This window comes from Lampris incognitus, chromosome 2 (assembly GCF_029633865.1).
Source record: "Lampris incognitus isolate fLamInc1 chromosome 2, fLamInc1.hap2, whole genome shotgun sequence".
In the NCBI taxonomy this organism is placed as follows: domain Eukaryota; kingdom Metazoa; phylum Chordata; class Actinopteri; order Lampriformes; family Lampridae; genus Lampris; species Lampris incognitus.
In genome coordinates, this window is record NC_079212.1 from 145,728,124 (window position 1) to 145,746,716 (window position 18,593).

General features: G+C 45.4%; 1 protein-coding gene across 7 annotated transcripts in view; it reads left to right on the top strand.

Annotated features, from left to right (window-relative positions):
• The window catches only part of kcnab2a (potassium voltage-gated channel subfamily A regulatory beta subunit 2a), a 138,047-nt gene that overhangs the window by 102,420 nt on the left and 17,034 nt on the right, over positions 1–18,593 (top strand). For all 7 annotated transcript variants that reach the window (XM_056302124.1, XM_056302128.1, XM_056302117.1 and 4 more), the window contains 3 exons: positions 12,793–12,837; positions 16,402–16,446; positions 17,599–17,642. In XM_056302124.1, the coding sequence (XP_056158099.1) occupies positions 12,793–12,837; positions 16,402–16,446; positions 17,599–17,642 (134 nt within the window). The remainder of the gene's footprint in view (positions 1–12,792; positions 12,838–16,401; positions 16,447–17,598; positions 17,643–18,593) is intronic.

The following is an 18,593-nucleotide window of genomic DNA, read 5'->3' on the forward strand; positions in this document are numbered from 1 at the left end:
ACCAATGATTGAACCCTGAGGAACTCCACTGAGTATAAGGGCAGTTGAGAACACAGAGTTGTCTATGGCAATCTGCAACTTCCTTTTGGACAAATAGGATGAGAGCCAATTGAGAGCAGAGCCTGGTATACCAACCCTCTTATTTAAACGTTCAACCAAGATGGAGTCATCGATAGTATCCAAAGAAGCAGTTAGGTCAAGCAGGACCAAGAAAGAATGTTCACCATTGTCATTTGTCACTCTTTGTAGTGCTGTTTCTGTACTATGTTGGCAGTGTAAGTTGGATTGGAATTTATTGTCCTTCAGTGAACTCAAGGAACTGCTGTGTAACAATTTTTTTCAAAAATGTTTGAAATAAACAGTAGCTTCAAAATAGGTCTGTAGTTACTTGGTTGGGCTGGATCAAGGGCAAGGTTGGATGCTTGCCATTAAAACCATCAGGAACACAACCAGAGGTGAGAGAAAGATGAATAATGGAGAGCAGGCTAGGGCCCAGGGTAGGCGCAGGACCTCTTCAAAGAATTTGGGGGGATAACATGTAAAGGACAAGAGGAAAATCCAACAAAGGAAGACAAAATGCTGCAGATGCAGCAGGATGGGCAGGGTTTATAAGCCAGTCTATGGTTTTAAACGGGAACCTTGGATTGTGTTTATTGTCACTAATTAGGCCTGCAAAATAAGAAACTCTCATCTCTTTGATGTTTTGTTTTGAGTATGAACAGCAGTTCTTTCAGATGGAGGAGATGGACCCTGAGGTTGGATTTTTTTCCACCTACGGCCCACTCTTCTGACTTTCCTTTTCAAATCTTTCCTTTTAAATCACGTCACAGCACTGAAACAGCCCTTTTAAGAGTTTTTAATGATCTTCTTTTAACTGGACTCTGGGAACTCCGCTGTTCTGGTGCTTTTGGACCTGACTGCTGCCTTTGACATGGTTGACCATAATATTCTTTTATCACGTCTTGAGCTATGTGTAGGCATTAAAGGTACTGTCCTAGAATGGTTCAAGTCTTACCTGTCAAATAGAAGCTTTTCTGTCCATATAGACCAATTCTCTTCAGCTGCGGCCCCACTTAACTGTGGGGTCCCCCAAGGCTCCATTTTGGGCCCCATTCTCTTCTCATTGTATATGCTGCCCTTGGGGTCCATTTTTACAAAACATAATATATCTTTTCAGTGTTTTGCTGATGATTTGCAAATCTATCTGCCTATAAAAACAAACAGCAGAGATTCTATACAGGCTTTGCTGAGTTGTTTAAAGGATGTCAAAACATGGATGGAATTAAATTTCCTGAAATTAAATCAAAATAAGACTGAAATTATTGTATATGGACAGCCTGATCTGCTGGATGGTTATGATAGTGCTCTTGGCTCTTTAGCTTCCTACAGTCACTCTTCTGTTAGGAATCTTGGGGTGATTTTTGACAGCTCTTTTAACTTTGACAAACAAATAAGCTCAGTAGTCAAAACAAGTTTTTTTCAAGTACGACTTCTGGAAAAAGTGACGGCCCATGTGTAATTCATGCGTTTATTACCTCTCGTCTAGATTATTGTAACTCATTGTATGTTGGCATAGCTCAGTCATCGCTTTATCGCCTGCAGCTTGTACAAAATGCAGCTGCTCGCCTGCTGACAGGAAAGAAGCGACGTGATCACATAACGCCTGTACTGGCCTCCCTTCATTGGCTTCCTGTTTGTTTTAGGATCCAGTTTAAGATTTTATTACTTGTCTTCAAGTCTTTAAATGGGCTGGCACCATCTTATTTATCTGAGCTAATACATTATCATACACCAGTCAGAGCACTCAGGTCAGCAAACCAGATGCTCTTACATGTTCCGAGATCCAGGCTTAAGAATAGGGGTGACAGAGCCTTTGCAGTTGCTGCCCCTGATCTCTGGAACAACTTACCAATACACATAAGATCTGCTCAGACCCTAGAGACTTTTAAATCTTGGTTAAAGACCTACCTCTTCTCGCTGGCATTCAATTCAAGTTGAGCTAGACACCATGATTTTATTGTTGAAATATACTTTTACTCTTGTGTTTTATTGTTTACATTTTAATTCCTTTATTTTACTATGTCTTTTTTACATGTATTTTTATATTCATATGTGTTACTTATTTTATATTGTATTTTAAGCTTGTGCAGCACTTTGGTTCAACTGTGGTTGTTTTAAATGTGCTATATAAATAAACTTGACTTGACTTGGCTTCACATGATGAATGTTGTCATTAGTCCAGGGGCAGGAATTAGCTGAAGAAAACGACCAGGTAATGTAGAGAGCTGTGGTATCCAGTGCAGAAGTACACTGACCATAGAACCACGTTATAAGATGATTAACATTGAAGGAGTCGTGTGTGTGTGTGGGAGGAGGGGGTATAAGAATCAGAGAAACAGGATGAACTTGTAGCTGCAGAGTGGGCATTGAAGAAGCGAGACTGTACTGTGCTTCTGCGGTTGAGCAGACAACTGAAGCATGGTGTCAAAAACGATGCATTTGTGGTCGGAGACAAAATCAAACACAGAAAGAGACTTCAAAGTCGGAGCGAGGGTAAAAACAAGGTGACCATGGACATGCGTAGAGCAGGACACATGTTGAACAAGGTTAAAGGAGTTGGTAATATTTAAAAAGTTGGTTGCAAGAGGATCTGAGAGGTTGTCAATGCACATTAAACTTGCCAGCCATCGTAACTGTCATACCAAGACACCACACTTGCAGTGGTAAAACATACTGGGCAGAAGCATTTAGTGCGTACTGTAAAATGGAACACAAATATGTACCTGGCAAGACAAATTACAGCATAATTACTGCTCTGTTCTTCAATAAGGCACCATTAGAAACAGAGAAACAAAAGCGTTAGAGGCTATAAACATTTTGAAAAAGACTACGTTAGCTAACAATGTAATATATCAGCTGTATATCAGAGAACATGTATATTGACTATATAAGATTACAGGTGCACAGAAGTTAGTTATGTTGTCTTTACCAATGCTAAGGTACATATACATCAAAAATATACCACATTATAACCAGAGGGAACAATATTCTTGAAATAGTGTACACAACAATATTACCATGACCTACCACTTGCAGTGGTAAAACATACTGGGAGGAAGCATTTAGAGCGTACTTGCTTTGCCACCAAGCGTGCCCAAATTCCCACCAATGATTAACTGTTTGATGAAAATACACTTTTAACCACATATAACCCAGTGGCAAGTGGAAGCAATATTCTAATTTATTTCTGATTTTTCCCTTTTTTTCTCCCAATTTAGTGGTCAATCCATCCCTATTTTAGTTCAAACACCCACCCTCATACTGCATGCGTTCGCCAGCTGCATCTCTCCGGCCGGCAGTCTCAAAGGAGACGCCTCGTCACTTTCATGACAAGGTGAATCCAGGCCGAACCACTGCTTTTTCCGACACACACAGAGATGCATTCATGTGACGAACACAAGCCGACTCTGCCCCCCTCCCGAAAACAGCGTTGCCAATTATTGCTGCTTTATTGAGTCCGGCCATAGTCGGATCTGACGAGACCGGGGCGCGAACCCCTGTCCCCAGTGGGCAACTGCACCGCTACACCACCGCGGACCCCCGAAGCAATATTAATTATGTTTCACATGCACAAAGCCTGCTGGAGACATACAGAGAACAAGTTGAACTAACTTGAGTCCAAACCCCACCAGCTATCTGTCTCCACAAACAGCAGGGCCTCGAAATGCTTCACGTGTCCCACTCTTATCCACAGACATGTTCGGTCTGACATTCTTTCCTGTTTCTTAAGTAGGGGGTCAAACAATCATCACCTGGCTCTGAATTTACATTAAACATGATGCCATTTTTAAAAGTATTTTTACTAGTGCCACGAAAAGCTTCTTATTGTAAACACTTGTACATTATATTCCAGCATGGATTATATGGTCCTGGCAGTGATCTGGGTGGATTGGAGTAATCTAAGGGATTATCCCGTGCCGACAGTACTGTCTGTGATTACCATACCGACTCGCTTCTCTAATCCCTTGAGGGATATTCCAGGAATTTATTGTGCCAATATGTTTAAGCAGATATTACAAAGTGTCAGTTTCTCCAACAGAGAAAAAAACTCTCTGAATTGTAAAAGCAGAGGGAAAACCAGGGTTGCCAGCCTCACTGAGCGTGAGACTCGGGCTTGGAGAACGGTAGCCATCTTATATTTAAGTCATTTCCAGGAACTAAAAGTCCCAGTTCATTCCTCACGTCTGTCGTCCAACCCCGCCGCTTCAAAGAATTTACCTGTGGGTGCGACAGTACGCAGCTGGATGTTGTTGCTATGGTTACGTTTAAGTAGAGCACACTTGTCTAAGAGGAATTCAGCCCAGGAGACTTTTTGACAAAACGTAATGATGTAAATTAGTATGTGTAGGGCAGTTGTCTGGATTTGGCCGCTGGGCGGTGCTCTTGCCTTTTTTGGTTCCTTCATATTCGGCTATACGTATTAAAGACCTGTGCAGGACACTGTACTTTCAGACATATTGCATCATCTTGTAAGGTAGGCTGTGCTAAGCGGCAGTCTGGAGCGTCTATTAAAGATATGAGAAGTGAAACTACCCATACACCCAGTTTGTTGATAGCGTTAGCTTATTAAGATATTTTAAATACAGACTGTAGGTTTGAGAAGCAGACTGTGTTATCTTTGTCGAAAAAAGTGTTCTTGCCGTGATTTTGGCTAGCAGCACCGGCGGTAGCTTAGTTGCTACTTGGTTGTTTTTGGCTTGCTTATTTTCGCCTGTGTTACGTGTTCCAAAGGATTGTATCTCAGTTGACCTCATGTTAAAAAACACAACACGTGTTGAAAGAATCACTTTCTTGTGCACTAGCACTTGTAATTGGAGACGTATTGCATTATCTTGCAATGTCTGCATTACCTTTGATGGCTGCTTAGTTCCGACGTCGAGGTAATAAGTCTTTTTTTTATTGCAAAAAATACACATGCGGGAATCAACATGACAGCAATGTACATACAACTTAAAACAAACTCATAATGAACAAAACAGACTCCCCATTTAAAATATAACAATCCTCTATAAAATGAAAAAATGCATAAACTGAACAAAAAATAATATATTAAATAAAAAAGAGAAAAACGATAAAATTGAAAATAAATATAAGCATAAAGAAGCATAAAAAACATCATCTGTAAAGGGCAGAGGTACAATTCTGAGGTTCCCTCAGAATTGCATCTCTTTAGATGATGTGGTTTTGTTGGCTTCATCAGAACGCGACCTCCTGTGCATACTGGAGTGATTTGCAGCTGAGTGTGACATGGCTGGGATGAGAGTCAGCACCTCCAAGTCTGAGGCCATGGTTCTCTACCAGAAAATGGTGGATTGCTCTCTCCGGGTTAGGGATGAGTTTTTGCCTCAAGTAAAGGAGTTCAAGTATCTTTGGGTCTTGTTCACAAGTGAGGGTAGAATGGAGCGGGAGATTGACAGGTGGATTGGTGCAGCATCAGCAGTAATGTGGACGTTGTACTGGACCGTTCTGGTGAAGAGGGAGCTGAGCCGGAAGGCAAAACTCTCAATTTACCAGTCAGTCTTCCTTCCAACCCTCTCCTATGGTCATGAGCTTTGGGTAGTGACCGAAAGGGTGAGATCACTGATACAAGCGGCTGACATGAGTTTCCTCCGTACGGTGTCTGGGCTCAGCCTTAGAGATAGGGTGAGGAGCTCGGACAATCGGAGGGAGCTCGGAGTGGAGTCGCTGCTCCTTCGTGTCGAAAGGAGCCAGTTGAGATGGTTTGGGCATCTGATTAAGATGCCTCCTGGGTGCCTTCCTTTGGAGGTTTACCGGGCACGTCGAACTGGGAGGAGACCCCGGGGTAGACCCAGAACTCGCTGGAGGGACTACATGTCCAATCTGTCCTGGGAACACCTTAGGATCCCCCTCAGGAGGAGCTGGAGGGCATTGCTGGGGAGAGGGACGTCTGGAGTGCCCTACTTAGCTTGCTGCCACCGCGAGCCGACCCCGGAGAAGCGGCTGATGATGAATGAATGAATAAAAGAAGCATGAGGAAATAAGTCTCTTCCTATGGTTTATTCTCATATTACGTCACATATTACTTGATGGCAGTGTGTCCGTCATGTTGGAGGACAACCACTCCAATCCAGAAGATACTGTGTTGCTCTCACTGCGCGATGCTACACGTTTTCTAAACAGTCAGAGTGACAGAATTTGTTTCAAGGAGTGATTTATACAGAACAGCTATCATGGTTCGATATTTTACAACGGTTAATTTCTGCGCCGTTTCCGTGGTTCGCATCTGATCCTTTGCGCTGTTAGGCCAGAACTTTGCAAAATTTATTTTGCAAATGGTTTTTTGAAGAGTGGCTCACAACTGCGATGTTTTATTTCCGTAAGTTTGTCTGATTTTCGCTTAAAATTCCATTCTTGTAAACACAGATCGACCATGAGAACTTCAGCGTAAACAGTGGTTGCTAAGATCTAGCTCTCCTCCAACATGGCGGACCTGTTCGTTGTCAATGAAAAAGTCACGTGATTGAGAATAACCCATAGACTAGGAGGGCCGAGAGAGAGAATATTGGCTTACATATGGATAACTTTACAAAGTTATATTCATCATTAAACATGAGATTTGGTGGCACGGTGGTGCAGTGGTTAGCGCGGTCGCCTCACAGCAAGAAGGTTCTGGGTTGGAGCCCTGGGATAGTCCAACCTTGGGGGTGGTCCCGCGTCGTCCGCTGTGTGGAATTTTCATGTTCTCCCCGTGTCTGTGTGGGTTTCCTCTAGGTGCTCCGGTTTCCTCCCACAGTCCAAAGACATGTAGGTCAGTTCAGTCGGCTATGCTAAATTGTCCCTAGGTGTGAATGTGTGTGTGTATGTGAATGTGTGTGTGTGTGTCAGCCCTGTGATGGCCTGGCGGCCCGTCCAGGGTGTCTCCCCACCTGCTGCCCAGTGACTGCTGGGATAGGCTCCAGCATCCCCGCGACCCTGAGAGCAGGATAAGCCGTTTGGATAATGGATTGATGGATATTAGATTTAAAAAGTGACAGTTGCTTGTGAAAACTTTTTTTCATGTGTTTGGAGGAGAGAGAATGTGCCCAGTTATAAATACCCCCCCCCACCAATGTGCCCAGTTATAACTACCCCCCCCCACCAATGTGCCCAGTTATAACTACCCCCTCCACCATCTGCTTATCAGAAATGTAATGCCAAAGCAGCCCTGGAAACAGTTTTATAGAGCCTTATAATTAATCCTTATAATAACTCCCAGGTACCTGCTGTTTATCCAAAGGAGTTGACTCAAGTGCAACTGGACTTGGTATATATCTGTGAAGACGTTTCGCCTCTCATCCAAGAGGCTTCCTCAGTTCGTGCCTTTCTGACTAGACCAAGCTAGTCTGACTAGACTAAACCAGTCTCACTAGACGAAGCTAGTCTGACTAGACGAAGCCAGTCTGACTAGACTAAACCAGTCTCACTAGACGAAGCTAGTCTGACTAGACTAAACCAGTCTCACTAGACGAAGCTAGTCTGACTAGACGAAGCCAGTCAGACTAGCTTCGTCTAGTCAGAAAGGTACGAACTGACGAAGCCTCTTGGATGAGAGGCGAAACGTCTTCACGGATATATGCCAAGTCCAGTTGCACTTGATTCAACTCCTTTGGGTAACCATGACCTGGATGAATGAGAACATTCACAGACTACCTGCTGTTTCATTTTCGGAAAAACAGGGAAAAACTGAAAGGATCGACGCCCCCGAAACCAGTAGGGAGTAGAGAGCGGGACCTTGATGGCAGTGATCCAAACCGCAGGAGACCAATAATCCTTAAATTTATTTCTGATTTTTTCCTTTTTCTCCCAATTTAGTGGCCAATCGATCCCTATTTTAGTTCAAACACCCACCCTCGTACTGCATGCATTCGCCAACTGCATCTCTCCGGCCGGCAGTCTCGAAGGAGACTCCTCCTCACTTTCGTGACAAGGCGAATCCAGGCCGAACCACTGCTTTTTCCCCACACACAGAGACGCATTCATGTGACGAACACAAGCCGACTCCACCCCCCTCCCGAAGACAGCGTTGCCAATTATTGCTGCTTTATTGAGTCTGGCCATAGTCGGATCTGACGAGACCGGGGCGCGAACCCCGCTCCCCGGTGGGCAACTGCATCGACACAAAGCCGATGCTTAGACCGCTACACCACCGTGGACCCCAGGTGACCAATAATCCAGCAGGCTAATGTGTCAACCAGCAGTACTCATGTCACTCAGGTGTTGCTCCACCTGACAGCTGGTGTCGCAAAGTGCTACACACAACACACACACAACAGACCCACACAGTTAGACATAAGCATGTTCACAGGAACAGAGCGAGTCAACACAGCAGCATATGACGAGCTTGAATAAGAAACACTTGGTAATGTAAAACCCTTCATCAGACAGACGGGTGTGAATATGGGTCTTTGTGATGATGATGATGATGATGGACTGTGTTCACATGCAGTCAGTCATCTGGTGAAGGTGAATAATTGAGCTGAAGTTATTAGTTTGATTCCACATGTGTTTAATTAATTTGATCTCTGCAAAGACTCGTTAGTAGACTTGTGAAACAGAAGTTCAGTTGCGTGACGCCTCACTTCCAGTATGGTTTTTTTCCCCACTGGTCCTGAAACTTGTAGATGTGATGCTCTGTCACTTTACTGAACATGAATATTGTTTCAGTCCCGCTCCAGAAACGTGTCTGTTTGCCGCCATGTTGTTCTTTGTCGTTTCCGGGTCGGATGCCGGTAACACAACCGATTCTCTGAAAGATCTCTGATAAAGGTGGAAACAAATCACACGACTGCTTACCAGCTCCGGTCATCACACAGCATCAGTTTACACCTTCATGTGATGAAGGTCGTTTGATGAAGGTGTTTATGTGGCTTTTACAATATTCAGTTTATAATTTTATCTGATTAAGATCACATTTAACCAGCACGTAAACATACTGATGGTTTGGTGTTGTTGACTTGGGATCTTGTACTGACTCTGCAGCAGAAGGTTCCAGAGATAGAAACAGTTTTGTATGCTGAGCTCACACTTATCGTCCACACGCTGACACTACTTGTGTGTCTTGATTGTGTTCACCCTGTGTGTGTGTTTGGCTTGGCCTGACGAACCCACCAACCCTCACCACCACCCCTGACCACCCACCCTCACCATCAACCCTCACCACCTACCCTCACCACCTACCCTCACCACTTACCCTCACCACCACCTCTCACCACCGACCCTCACCACCAACCCTCACCAACTACCTTCACCACCGGCTCTCACCACCTACCCTCACAATCAACCCTCACCACCTACCCTCACCACCACCTCTCACCACCGACTCTCACCACCAACCCTGACCACCAAACCTCACCACCACCCCTGACCGCCTACCCTCACCACTAACCCTCACCACCCACCCTTGTCACCAACCCTGACCACCGACCCTCGCCACCAACTCTTACCACCAACCCTTACCACCTACCCTCACCACCAACCCTTACCACCTACCCTCACCACCACCCCTGACCACCTACCCTCACCACCTACTCTTCACCACCCACCCTCACCATCAACCCTCACCACCTACCCTCACCACCACCTCTCACCACCGACTCTCACCACAAACCCTGACCACCAAACCTCACCACCCACCCTCGCCACCAACCCTGACCACCGACCCTCGCCACCAACCCTCACCACTAACCCTCACCACCCACCCTCGCCACCAACCCTGACCACCAACCCTCGCCACCAACCCTCACCACCTACCCTCACCACCAACCCTCACCACTAACCCTTACCACCAACCCTCACCACCTACCCTCGCCACTAACCCTCACCACCAACCCTCACTACCTACCCTCATCACCAACCCTCACCACCAACCCTCATCACCAACCTTCATCACCAACCCTCACCACCAACCCTCAGATACAGCTGCAAGACAGACAAACAGCCATTTTGAAAGCGATATATTCATATTCCTTGTTGATTACAAATCCTTACTTGCTCATAAAGATATGAAATGTCCACAAAGATCTTTTGCTTCACTTCATGTTTGTGTCTTCGACATGTTATTATCAGCAGAAACAAAACCACCGTCCCTGACTTAGAAGTATGTGAGAAATCTGCATATCACAGCCTCCTCCGCCACCCTGCTGCAGGCTGGCTGTTTCGCTGCTGCTGTAATTAATGGGATATTGTGTGAAATCGGTGACTAATTGTTAAGATAATGAAGGAGGAGGGTTTTAAGCGGGAGGATGTGGGAATCTGTGTGCAGCGGCATGTTCAGTCACTGTGGCTGCAGAATGTGGATGGAGGATTGTGTACCTGGTTGGAGGAAAAGTGAACGAGCTACGTGCACAAGTGGGCGTCCTGATAAGTGTGTCCCATGTGGGCTTGCATAAAGTTAAAAGAAGTAAGGGAAAAGTTATAAAGTAAAATGTCTCTTTAGCCATCCAATATCTATACCCGCTTATTCATGGGGAGTAAAAATTATGGGACTTGAACACAAGTCCAGATAAATGAAGAAAGTGGATGTCCTGGTGATGTCACCATATGAGCTGGTACCTGTGTTCACATCCATCTTCCCCTCTCTACTGTGCTGTCCATCAAATAAAACCACCCAACAAATGACCGTAATCTAAGTCTGTGTAAGGCTGGTGATATACACTACCGTTCAAAAGTTTGGGATCACATTGAAATGTCCATATTTTTGAAGGAAAAGCACTGTACTTTTCAATGAAGATAACTTTAAACTAGTCTTAACTTTAAAGAAATACACTCTATACATTGCTAATGTGGTAAATGACTATTCTAGCTGCAAATGTCTGGTTTTTGGTGCAATATCTACATAGGTGTATAGAGGCCCATTTCAAGCAACTATCACTCCAGTGTTCTAATGGTACAATGTGTTTGCTCATTGGCTCAGAAGGCTAATTGATGATTAGAAAACCCTTGTGCAATCATGTTCACACATCTGAAAACAGTTTAGCTCGTTACAGAAGCTACAAAACTGACCTTCCTTTGAGCAGATTGAGTTTCTGGAGCATCACATTTGTGGGGTCAATTAAACGCTCAAAATGGCCAGAAAAAGAGAACTTTCATCTGAAACTCGACAGTCTATTCTTGTTCTTAGAAATGAAGGCTATTCCATGCGAGAAATTGCTAAGAAATTGAAGATTTCCTACACCGGTGTGTACTACTCCCTTCAGAGGACAGCACAAACAGGCTCTAACCAGAGTAGAAAAAGAAGTGGGAGGCCGCGTTGCACAACTGAGCAAGAAGATAAGTACATTAGAGTCTCTAGTTTGAGAAACAGACGCCTCACAGGTCCCCAACTGGCATCTTCATTAAATAGTACCCGCAAAACACCAGTGTCAACATCTACAGTGAAGAGGCGGCTGCGGGATTCTGGGCTTCAGGGCAGAGTGGCAAAGAAAAAGCCATATCTGAGACTGACCAATAAAAGAAAAAGATTAAGATGGGCAAAAGAACACAGACATTGGACAGAGGAAGACTGGAAAAAAGTGTTGTGGACGGATGAATCCAAGTTTGAGGTGTTTGGATCACAAAGAAGAACGTTTGTGAGACGCAGAACAAATGAAAAGATGCTGGAAGAATGCCTGACGCCATCTGTTAAGCATGGTGGAGGTAATGTGATGGTCTGGGGTTGCTTTGGTGCTGGTAAGGTGGGAGATTTGTACAGGGTAAAAGGGATTCTGAATAAGGAAGGCTATCACTCCATTTTGCAACGCCATGCCATACCCAGTGGACAGCGCTTGATTGGAGCCAATTTCATCCTACAACAGGACAATGACCCTAAACACACCTCCAAATTGTGCAAGAACTATTTAGAGCAGAAGCAGGCAGCTGGTATTCTATCGGTAATGGAGTGGCCAGCGCAGTCACCAGATCTGAACCCCATTGAGCTGTTGTGGGAGCAGCTTGACCGTATAGTACGCAAGAAGTGCCCATCCAACCAATCCAACTTGTGGGAGCTGCTTCTGGAAGCGTGGGGTGCAATTTCTCCAGATTACCTCAACAAATTAACAGCTAGAATGCCAAAGGTCTGCAATGCTGTAATTGCTGCAAATGGAGGATTCTTTGACGAAAGCAAAGTCTGATGTAAAAAAAATCTTATTTCAAATACAAATCATTATTTCTAACCTTGTCAATGTCTTGACTCTATTTTCTATTCATTTCACAACATATGGTGGTGAATAAGTGTGACTTTTCATGGAAAACACAAAATTGTTTGGGTGATCCCAAACTTTTGAACGGTAGTGTATGTGTATTAGTGATTACGGAGGAGGAGGAGGAGGAGGGAAAAGCAGACAGATGGATGTGGTATCTTTCAGCCCAGCAATGTCTGATCCATGAACTGCAGTCACATGACATGGGAGCGCCTCATCAATCCGTTACGGCAAGAGGAGGGGGGAGATCTCCCATACCAACCATAATGGGCTGCATGCCGGACATAGTTAGCACCCCCTGGGGCTCTTAATGAGGCAGTTAGACACCAACACACCCCATCTGCCAACCTCACCGGCTCAATGAGTCCATTCACACATCCACTTTTACTGATATAAGGCTGCTGCTCCAGTCTACCACAGACACACACACACACACACTATATGTGTGTCTCATCAATCTGTCTCACCTCCCTTTTCTCTGTCTCAGTTCTCACCTGTCTTTCTATCTAATGTCTCATCTCTCTATTTGTCTCACCTCTCGTCTGTCTGTCTGCAGGGCGGAAATGGCACTGGGGAACATCATAAAGAAGAAAGGATGGAGGTATGGAGGATACTTTCATTTACTTAGTGGTTCCTTTTTCTATCATCTCTGTTGTTGTTGTTGTTGTTGTGGTTTTTTTATTTCTGCCCTAATATCATTATCAGAGATCCATCTCTCTTGTAATCTGGCATCATCTTCCTCATCATCTTCCTACCTGGGTTCGTGTGGTGGGCTGCCACAGTGAGGTACTGAGATGAGAAATGAAAGTGGACACCGAATAATGAATCAACATGGAGCTGACTGGCCCGCTCTTCCAATCAATCAGTCAATCAATAACTTTATTTGTCCCCAATAGGGCAACTGGTTACGCAGCAGTGAGACGCACACATTTAGCTGACATATAACACAGGGCACACGTACAACACTAAGATCAAAAAACATAGAGCTTAGGAGGGAGATGGCAGAGGGTATAGAGGAGTGTTTGTATCTGCTGGTTTTAGCTAGTGAAGGTCTGAGGAGGGTACCAGATGGCAGAAACTGGAAGTGTTGATGTAAAGGATGGGAACAATCAGACCTGATGGATTCTGCTTTCTTTTATAACTGTTGTTGTAAAGATCCTGCACAGTTTCCTGTGCAGCGCCAGTTATTTTGCTGCAGACATTAACCACCTTACTGAGCACATTTTTGTGCTTTACCTTGAGAGATCGATACCAGCGGATAAAGGAGAAAGTGAGCACAGACTCCATAAAAGATCGATAAAACATTGTCATCAGGGTCCTGTCAACCAGGAGCTTGGAGTTTCCTGTGACAAAAGAGACGCTGTTGGCTCTTCTTGTGCGCTATGTCAGTGTTACTCTCAAATGTCAGTTTGTTGTCTAGTATAGTTCCCAAATACTTGTTAGGACTCCACTATTTCTATATTCTGGCCATCAATCACTGTACTGACAGGAGAGGGGTGACCGCATCTAAAATCAATATACATGTCCTTAGTCTGACACAAGCAGTACTTAAAACCAATCATGTCACCAATATGAATAATAGTCAACAAGAAGACCGTGGGAAAATTCCTTGCAGTTTAGCAGGCTCACTATGCCTGTATCATCAGCAAACTTCAACATGTGGTGGTCTTCATACGTGCTGCGGCGGTCAGTAGTGTACAGTAGAGGAGCGAGGATGCATCCCCAGGGAGAGCCAGTGGATGTTACGAACAGCTTGGAAAACTGACCATTTACTCTTACTCTGCGTCCTGCACATGAGGAAGTCTAGAATCCAGCCAACAATACCGCCGTCCAAGCTAAACTTGTCTGTGAGCTTCTGGACGAGCTGATGTGGCTGTGTGGTGTTGAAGGCTGATGAAAAGTCCACTAATATTACTCTTGCAGGGTTGTTGGAGCTCTCGAGGGGCTTGTATATGTCGTGGAGCAGAGTTAGTGTGGCATCCTGGACCCCTCTTGGTTCTGTAGGGAAATTGCAGTGGGTCAAGAAGATGTTCAGTCCCATTCCATAGTACTTTTTCTATCACTTTTTCAAATGACTTCATTACTATCGCGGTCAGGGCTATGGGTCTGAGGTCATTCAGAGACTTAGGAGGTTTGGTTTTGGCAACAGGAACTATGGGGGATTGTTTCCACTGTTTGGGGACCCTCTTAAAAATATAATTAAATATAGGGCCTAGGTGTTCTGCAAAGTGGGTGAGCATTTGACTACCAATATTATCAGGGCCAGGACTTGTTCTGGTTTTACGATGTTTCAAATATTCATGACAGTGTGAACATTAAAAGAGAGTCCCGGTGCCAGAACTTGATCTGAAGTGAAGCCTTCTAGTGTCACTCTTTTCTTGACATCGTCACTTAGCCCAACCATAGTCCTAATACTGTCCCGGGGTGGGCCCAAAGTATTGTCACTTAGCTCATCTTCAGCTTTTTGTTTGTATCATAGTTTAGCCCTCCTAATTCCCCGTTTGATCTCCTTTCGTACAGACATAAGCTCAGGAGGATTTCCTTGTTTAAGAGCCTGTCAACACTTTAAGGTGTCTGCTCAGCCAGGGGTTACTACTGGAGTACATCTTAACCGTCTTTACAGGAATGACAATGTCCTCACAGTGTGACGTCCAGGAACTGACCACGACCCTGAGTTCATCAATGTGGCCAGAGGATTCAGTGACCTCCTTCCAGGCTGTGCTGTCCACGCGGTCTTGCAGTATCAAGGTGGCTTCCTCTGACCACATTTTAATTTTTCTAGTGGTCGCTCTCCCCTCTGAAGGCACGTACGGTATGATGGAACCAGATACACACAACTGTGATTTGCCGAGGCCAGCGGGGGAGTGGAATCCATTTATAGGCATTTTTAAGAGCCATAACACCTTATCTTTCCCGGTGGGACAAGACGCATGCTGACGAAAGCTCCTGAGGGTTTTCCCCAGTGAACAGTGACTGAAGTCGCCCCAAATTAGATTAGGAGCATCTGGAGATAGCGACTGAAGTCTCTGCACAGTTTGAAAAATGAGCTCAGAGGCACTACTCTGGTTAGCCTCTGGATGGATATAAACTACAGTCGCAAAGATCTGTGGACACTCCCGTGGCAAATAAAATGGGTGCATGGACACAGAAAGCAGTTGGAAGTCAGACATCATCTCTGTCTCAGTAGAACAGTTTTACACCAGCATTCATTTGTGTGGCCCAGGTCCACTGTACAGCGCTGTCCAGTCACATGCCAGCAGCCCTCCATCACTTACCCAGCCCCTGAAAAGACACGGTGTGTGTGTTCTTGTACTTCTATCGTTTTGAGGACCACACTGGGTTTTTAACCGTTAAAGTGAAGACGCTTTGACAAAGTGAGGACATTTTGGCCGGTCCTCAATTTTTAAGGGTCCATTTTAGGGTTAGGAATTGTGTTTAGGGTCAGGGGTAGTCCAACCTTGGGGGTCGTCCCGGGTCGTCCTCTGTGTGGAGTTTGCATGTTCTCCCCGTGTCTGCGTGGGTTTTCTCTGGGGGCTCCTGTGTGTGTGTGTGTGTGTGTGGGCCCTGTGATGGACCGGCGGCCTGTCCAGGGTGTCTCCCTGCCTGCCGCCCAATGACTGCTGGGATAGGCTCCAGCACCCCCGCGACCCTGAGAGCAGGATGAGTGGTTTGGGTATGGAGTGGAAGGGTCAGGGTTAGAAGTAGGATTTGGTTAAGGTCGGGGTCAGGGTTCGACATGTAGTTCTGATGGTTAGGGTTGAGGGCTAGGGAATGAATGTAGTCAATGAGGGTCCTCACATGTAGCCTCGTAGTCATATAACACACAAGTCCAGACCGGGTCTTTACGTGGGTGAGTCTGAGGCAAGTCCAAGTCACTCTGCTGTGAGGTCAAGACGAGACGACACCTTCAAAATGTGGACTCGAGATCGAGTCCATAGAATATCACCACAGCCCTACTGACAAGTAGAGGAAAACCCCTGTGTGTGTGTGTGTGTGTGTGTGAGTGAGTGATTTATTCAGCGTACCAGTTGGGTACATACAGACTGATGTCTGGACAGCGTGTTCCTTATGCTTTTATTGACTGATGTGTCTGTGCCCTCATTTCACCCGGGTAGAAGGTATTTATCTGTCCATGATGAGGGTTTTGTCATTTCTCCCTCTTCAGACGCTCCAGTTTGGTGATAACTACAAAAATCTTCTGGGGTGGAAAGTAAGTTTCATGCTGCAGATGTTCTGTTTTGTGGTTTGGTGTGTGTGTGTGTGTCTGTGTGTCTGTGTGTGTGTGTGTGTATGTGTGTGTGTAACAGGATTCAGATGAGAATCCATCTTCTTATATAATTCATATGAGCCGGAGTGGCTGCCTCTCTATAGCCTATCTGATGTTCCTGTTAGAGGACGACGTGTAACCCAAACCCGTCTGTTGTCAAGAAATGTCACGCGAGCTCAAACAAGTTCAGGGTTTTTCCTGTATAGAGGATGATGAGGCGGCCGCCTCCGTCAAATCCCGTCAAATCCCGTCCCGCCTCCAGCTCTCAACGCGTGTCTTAATGAAAAACACAGTTTTCTAATGAGCGTTGCACTCGGTGGATGTCATTTTTACCTGCAGTTGCAGCATTACGCCGCCGCCGACCTGGTGGCGCTGTGCCGTAATCAGCACAGTGCAGCTGGAGAGTTGCTGCCAAAACTGCCGAAGAGGAAAAAAGAGCTGCAGTTTTCCTGAAGTTTTCAGTTGTGAAAAGTGTAAATTAAAGCAATTTACACTTCTGTAAATAAGTGTAATATTTGAATAATAATAAAAGTGAACATAAATACAAATGTTAATATTTATGTTCAACTACACTGCAAGAGGGCCCATGTGACCTTTAGATGAGAACAACAGCTTCTGTTATATTTGATTTAATTTTAAACAACTTTGCTGTTAAGTGTGTAAATGAACACATTCGCATTTATTTTGTATTTAATCTAATGTTGAACAGGGCACCTTTTTTTTTTTAAATAGAATGTGCTTTAACATGACAATTGTCATTTTCTTCAATCATGAAATTATTAGAACTCCTAAAATATGTTGCTTGTAAAGGAAAAAGTGTTTGCTTGCGCCAGTTGAAGGCACGCTGCACATGCACGTGTGTGTGCATGGTCAGAACAGATCAGAATCAGGACGGTACCACCTCCACCTTCTTCTGAGCCAGGAAAAACCCTGAAGTTTCATATCCAGTGTCTCGGACACATGTTGCAAGTTGCAGAATAACAACCCAACGTGTGTGTGTGTGTGTGTGTGTGTGTGTGTGTGTGTGTTTTGGGTCAGTCAGTACACAGCCTGTGTGTCTTTTGGATGTAATTGTTGTGGTGTTTGTCGTTGCAGAGCGGAGACGGAGAGAGGTTTATCCCGCAAACACATTATAGAAGGTGAGCTGCTGCACGCCGACACGACTTAACCGCTGACGCTGTGCCGGCAGGCTGCCTCTAATGAATTGGCTTTTGGCCCCGCGGGGCTGAGACCCGGCTCAGATGATTGGGAGTCTCTCTGGGGTTTATTGGATTGTTTAAAAAGAGCCGAGGCTTTGGGGAGCAGGAGCTGTTACAGTCCCCGCGTCTCCTCGGTCTTCGGCGTCGGTTTTAATGACCGGGAGCCGGGCGGGTGGAGCGGCGTCTCGGTGCTCACACGGTTTCATCTGGGGAACCAGCACATGTTTTGTGTAGTGGCTTCTCATTGTCTGTCAAGAATGAGCTGATGAGCGACCCTGTGTCTGTTGTTCATCAGGGCAGTACCCCAGCTGTCAGTCTTCAGTCATGGCCCCGTAATGACCACATGAAACAGACAGACAAGACTTAACATGGAACCTGGTTCTAGATCATTTGGAGTGCAGTTAAATCACTGCAGTGGTTACCTTCTCAAAAGTAAATGTTTGTTTTTTTTACTTCTTATTGAAATAAAGATATTTGATGCATTAAAACAGAAGACAGGCTTATCAAGGTAGGAGTCTCATAAAGCTTTGTTTAAGGGGCGTCCGGGTGGCTTGGCGGCCTATTCCGTTGCCTACCAACACGGGGATCGCCGGTTCGAATCCCCGTGTTACCTCCGGCTTGGTCGGGCGTCCCTGCAGACACGATTGGTCGTGTCTGTGGGTGGGAAGCCGGATGTGGGTATGTGTCCTGGTCGCTGCACTAGCGCCTCCTCTGGTCAGTCGGCGCACCTGTTTGGGGGGGAGGGGGAACTGGGGGGAATAGCGTGATCCTCCCACGCGCTACGTCCCCCTGGGGAAACTCCTCACTGTCAGGTGAAAAGAAGCGGCTGGTGACTCCACATGTATAGGAGGAGACACGGTAGTCTGCAGCCCTCCCAGGATCAGCAGAGGG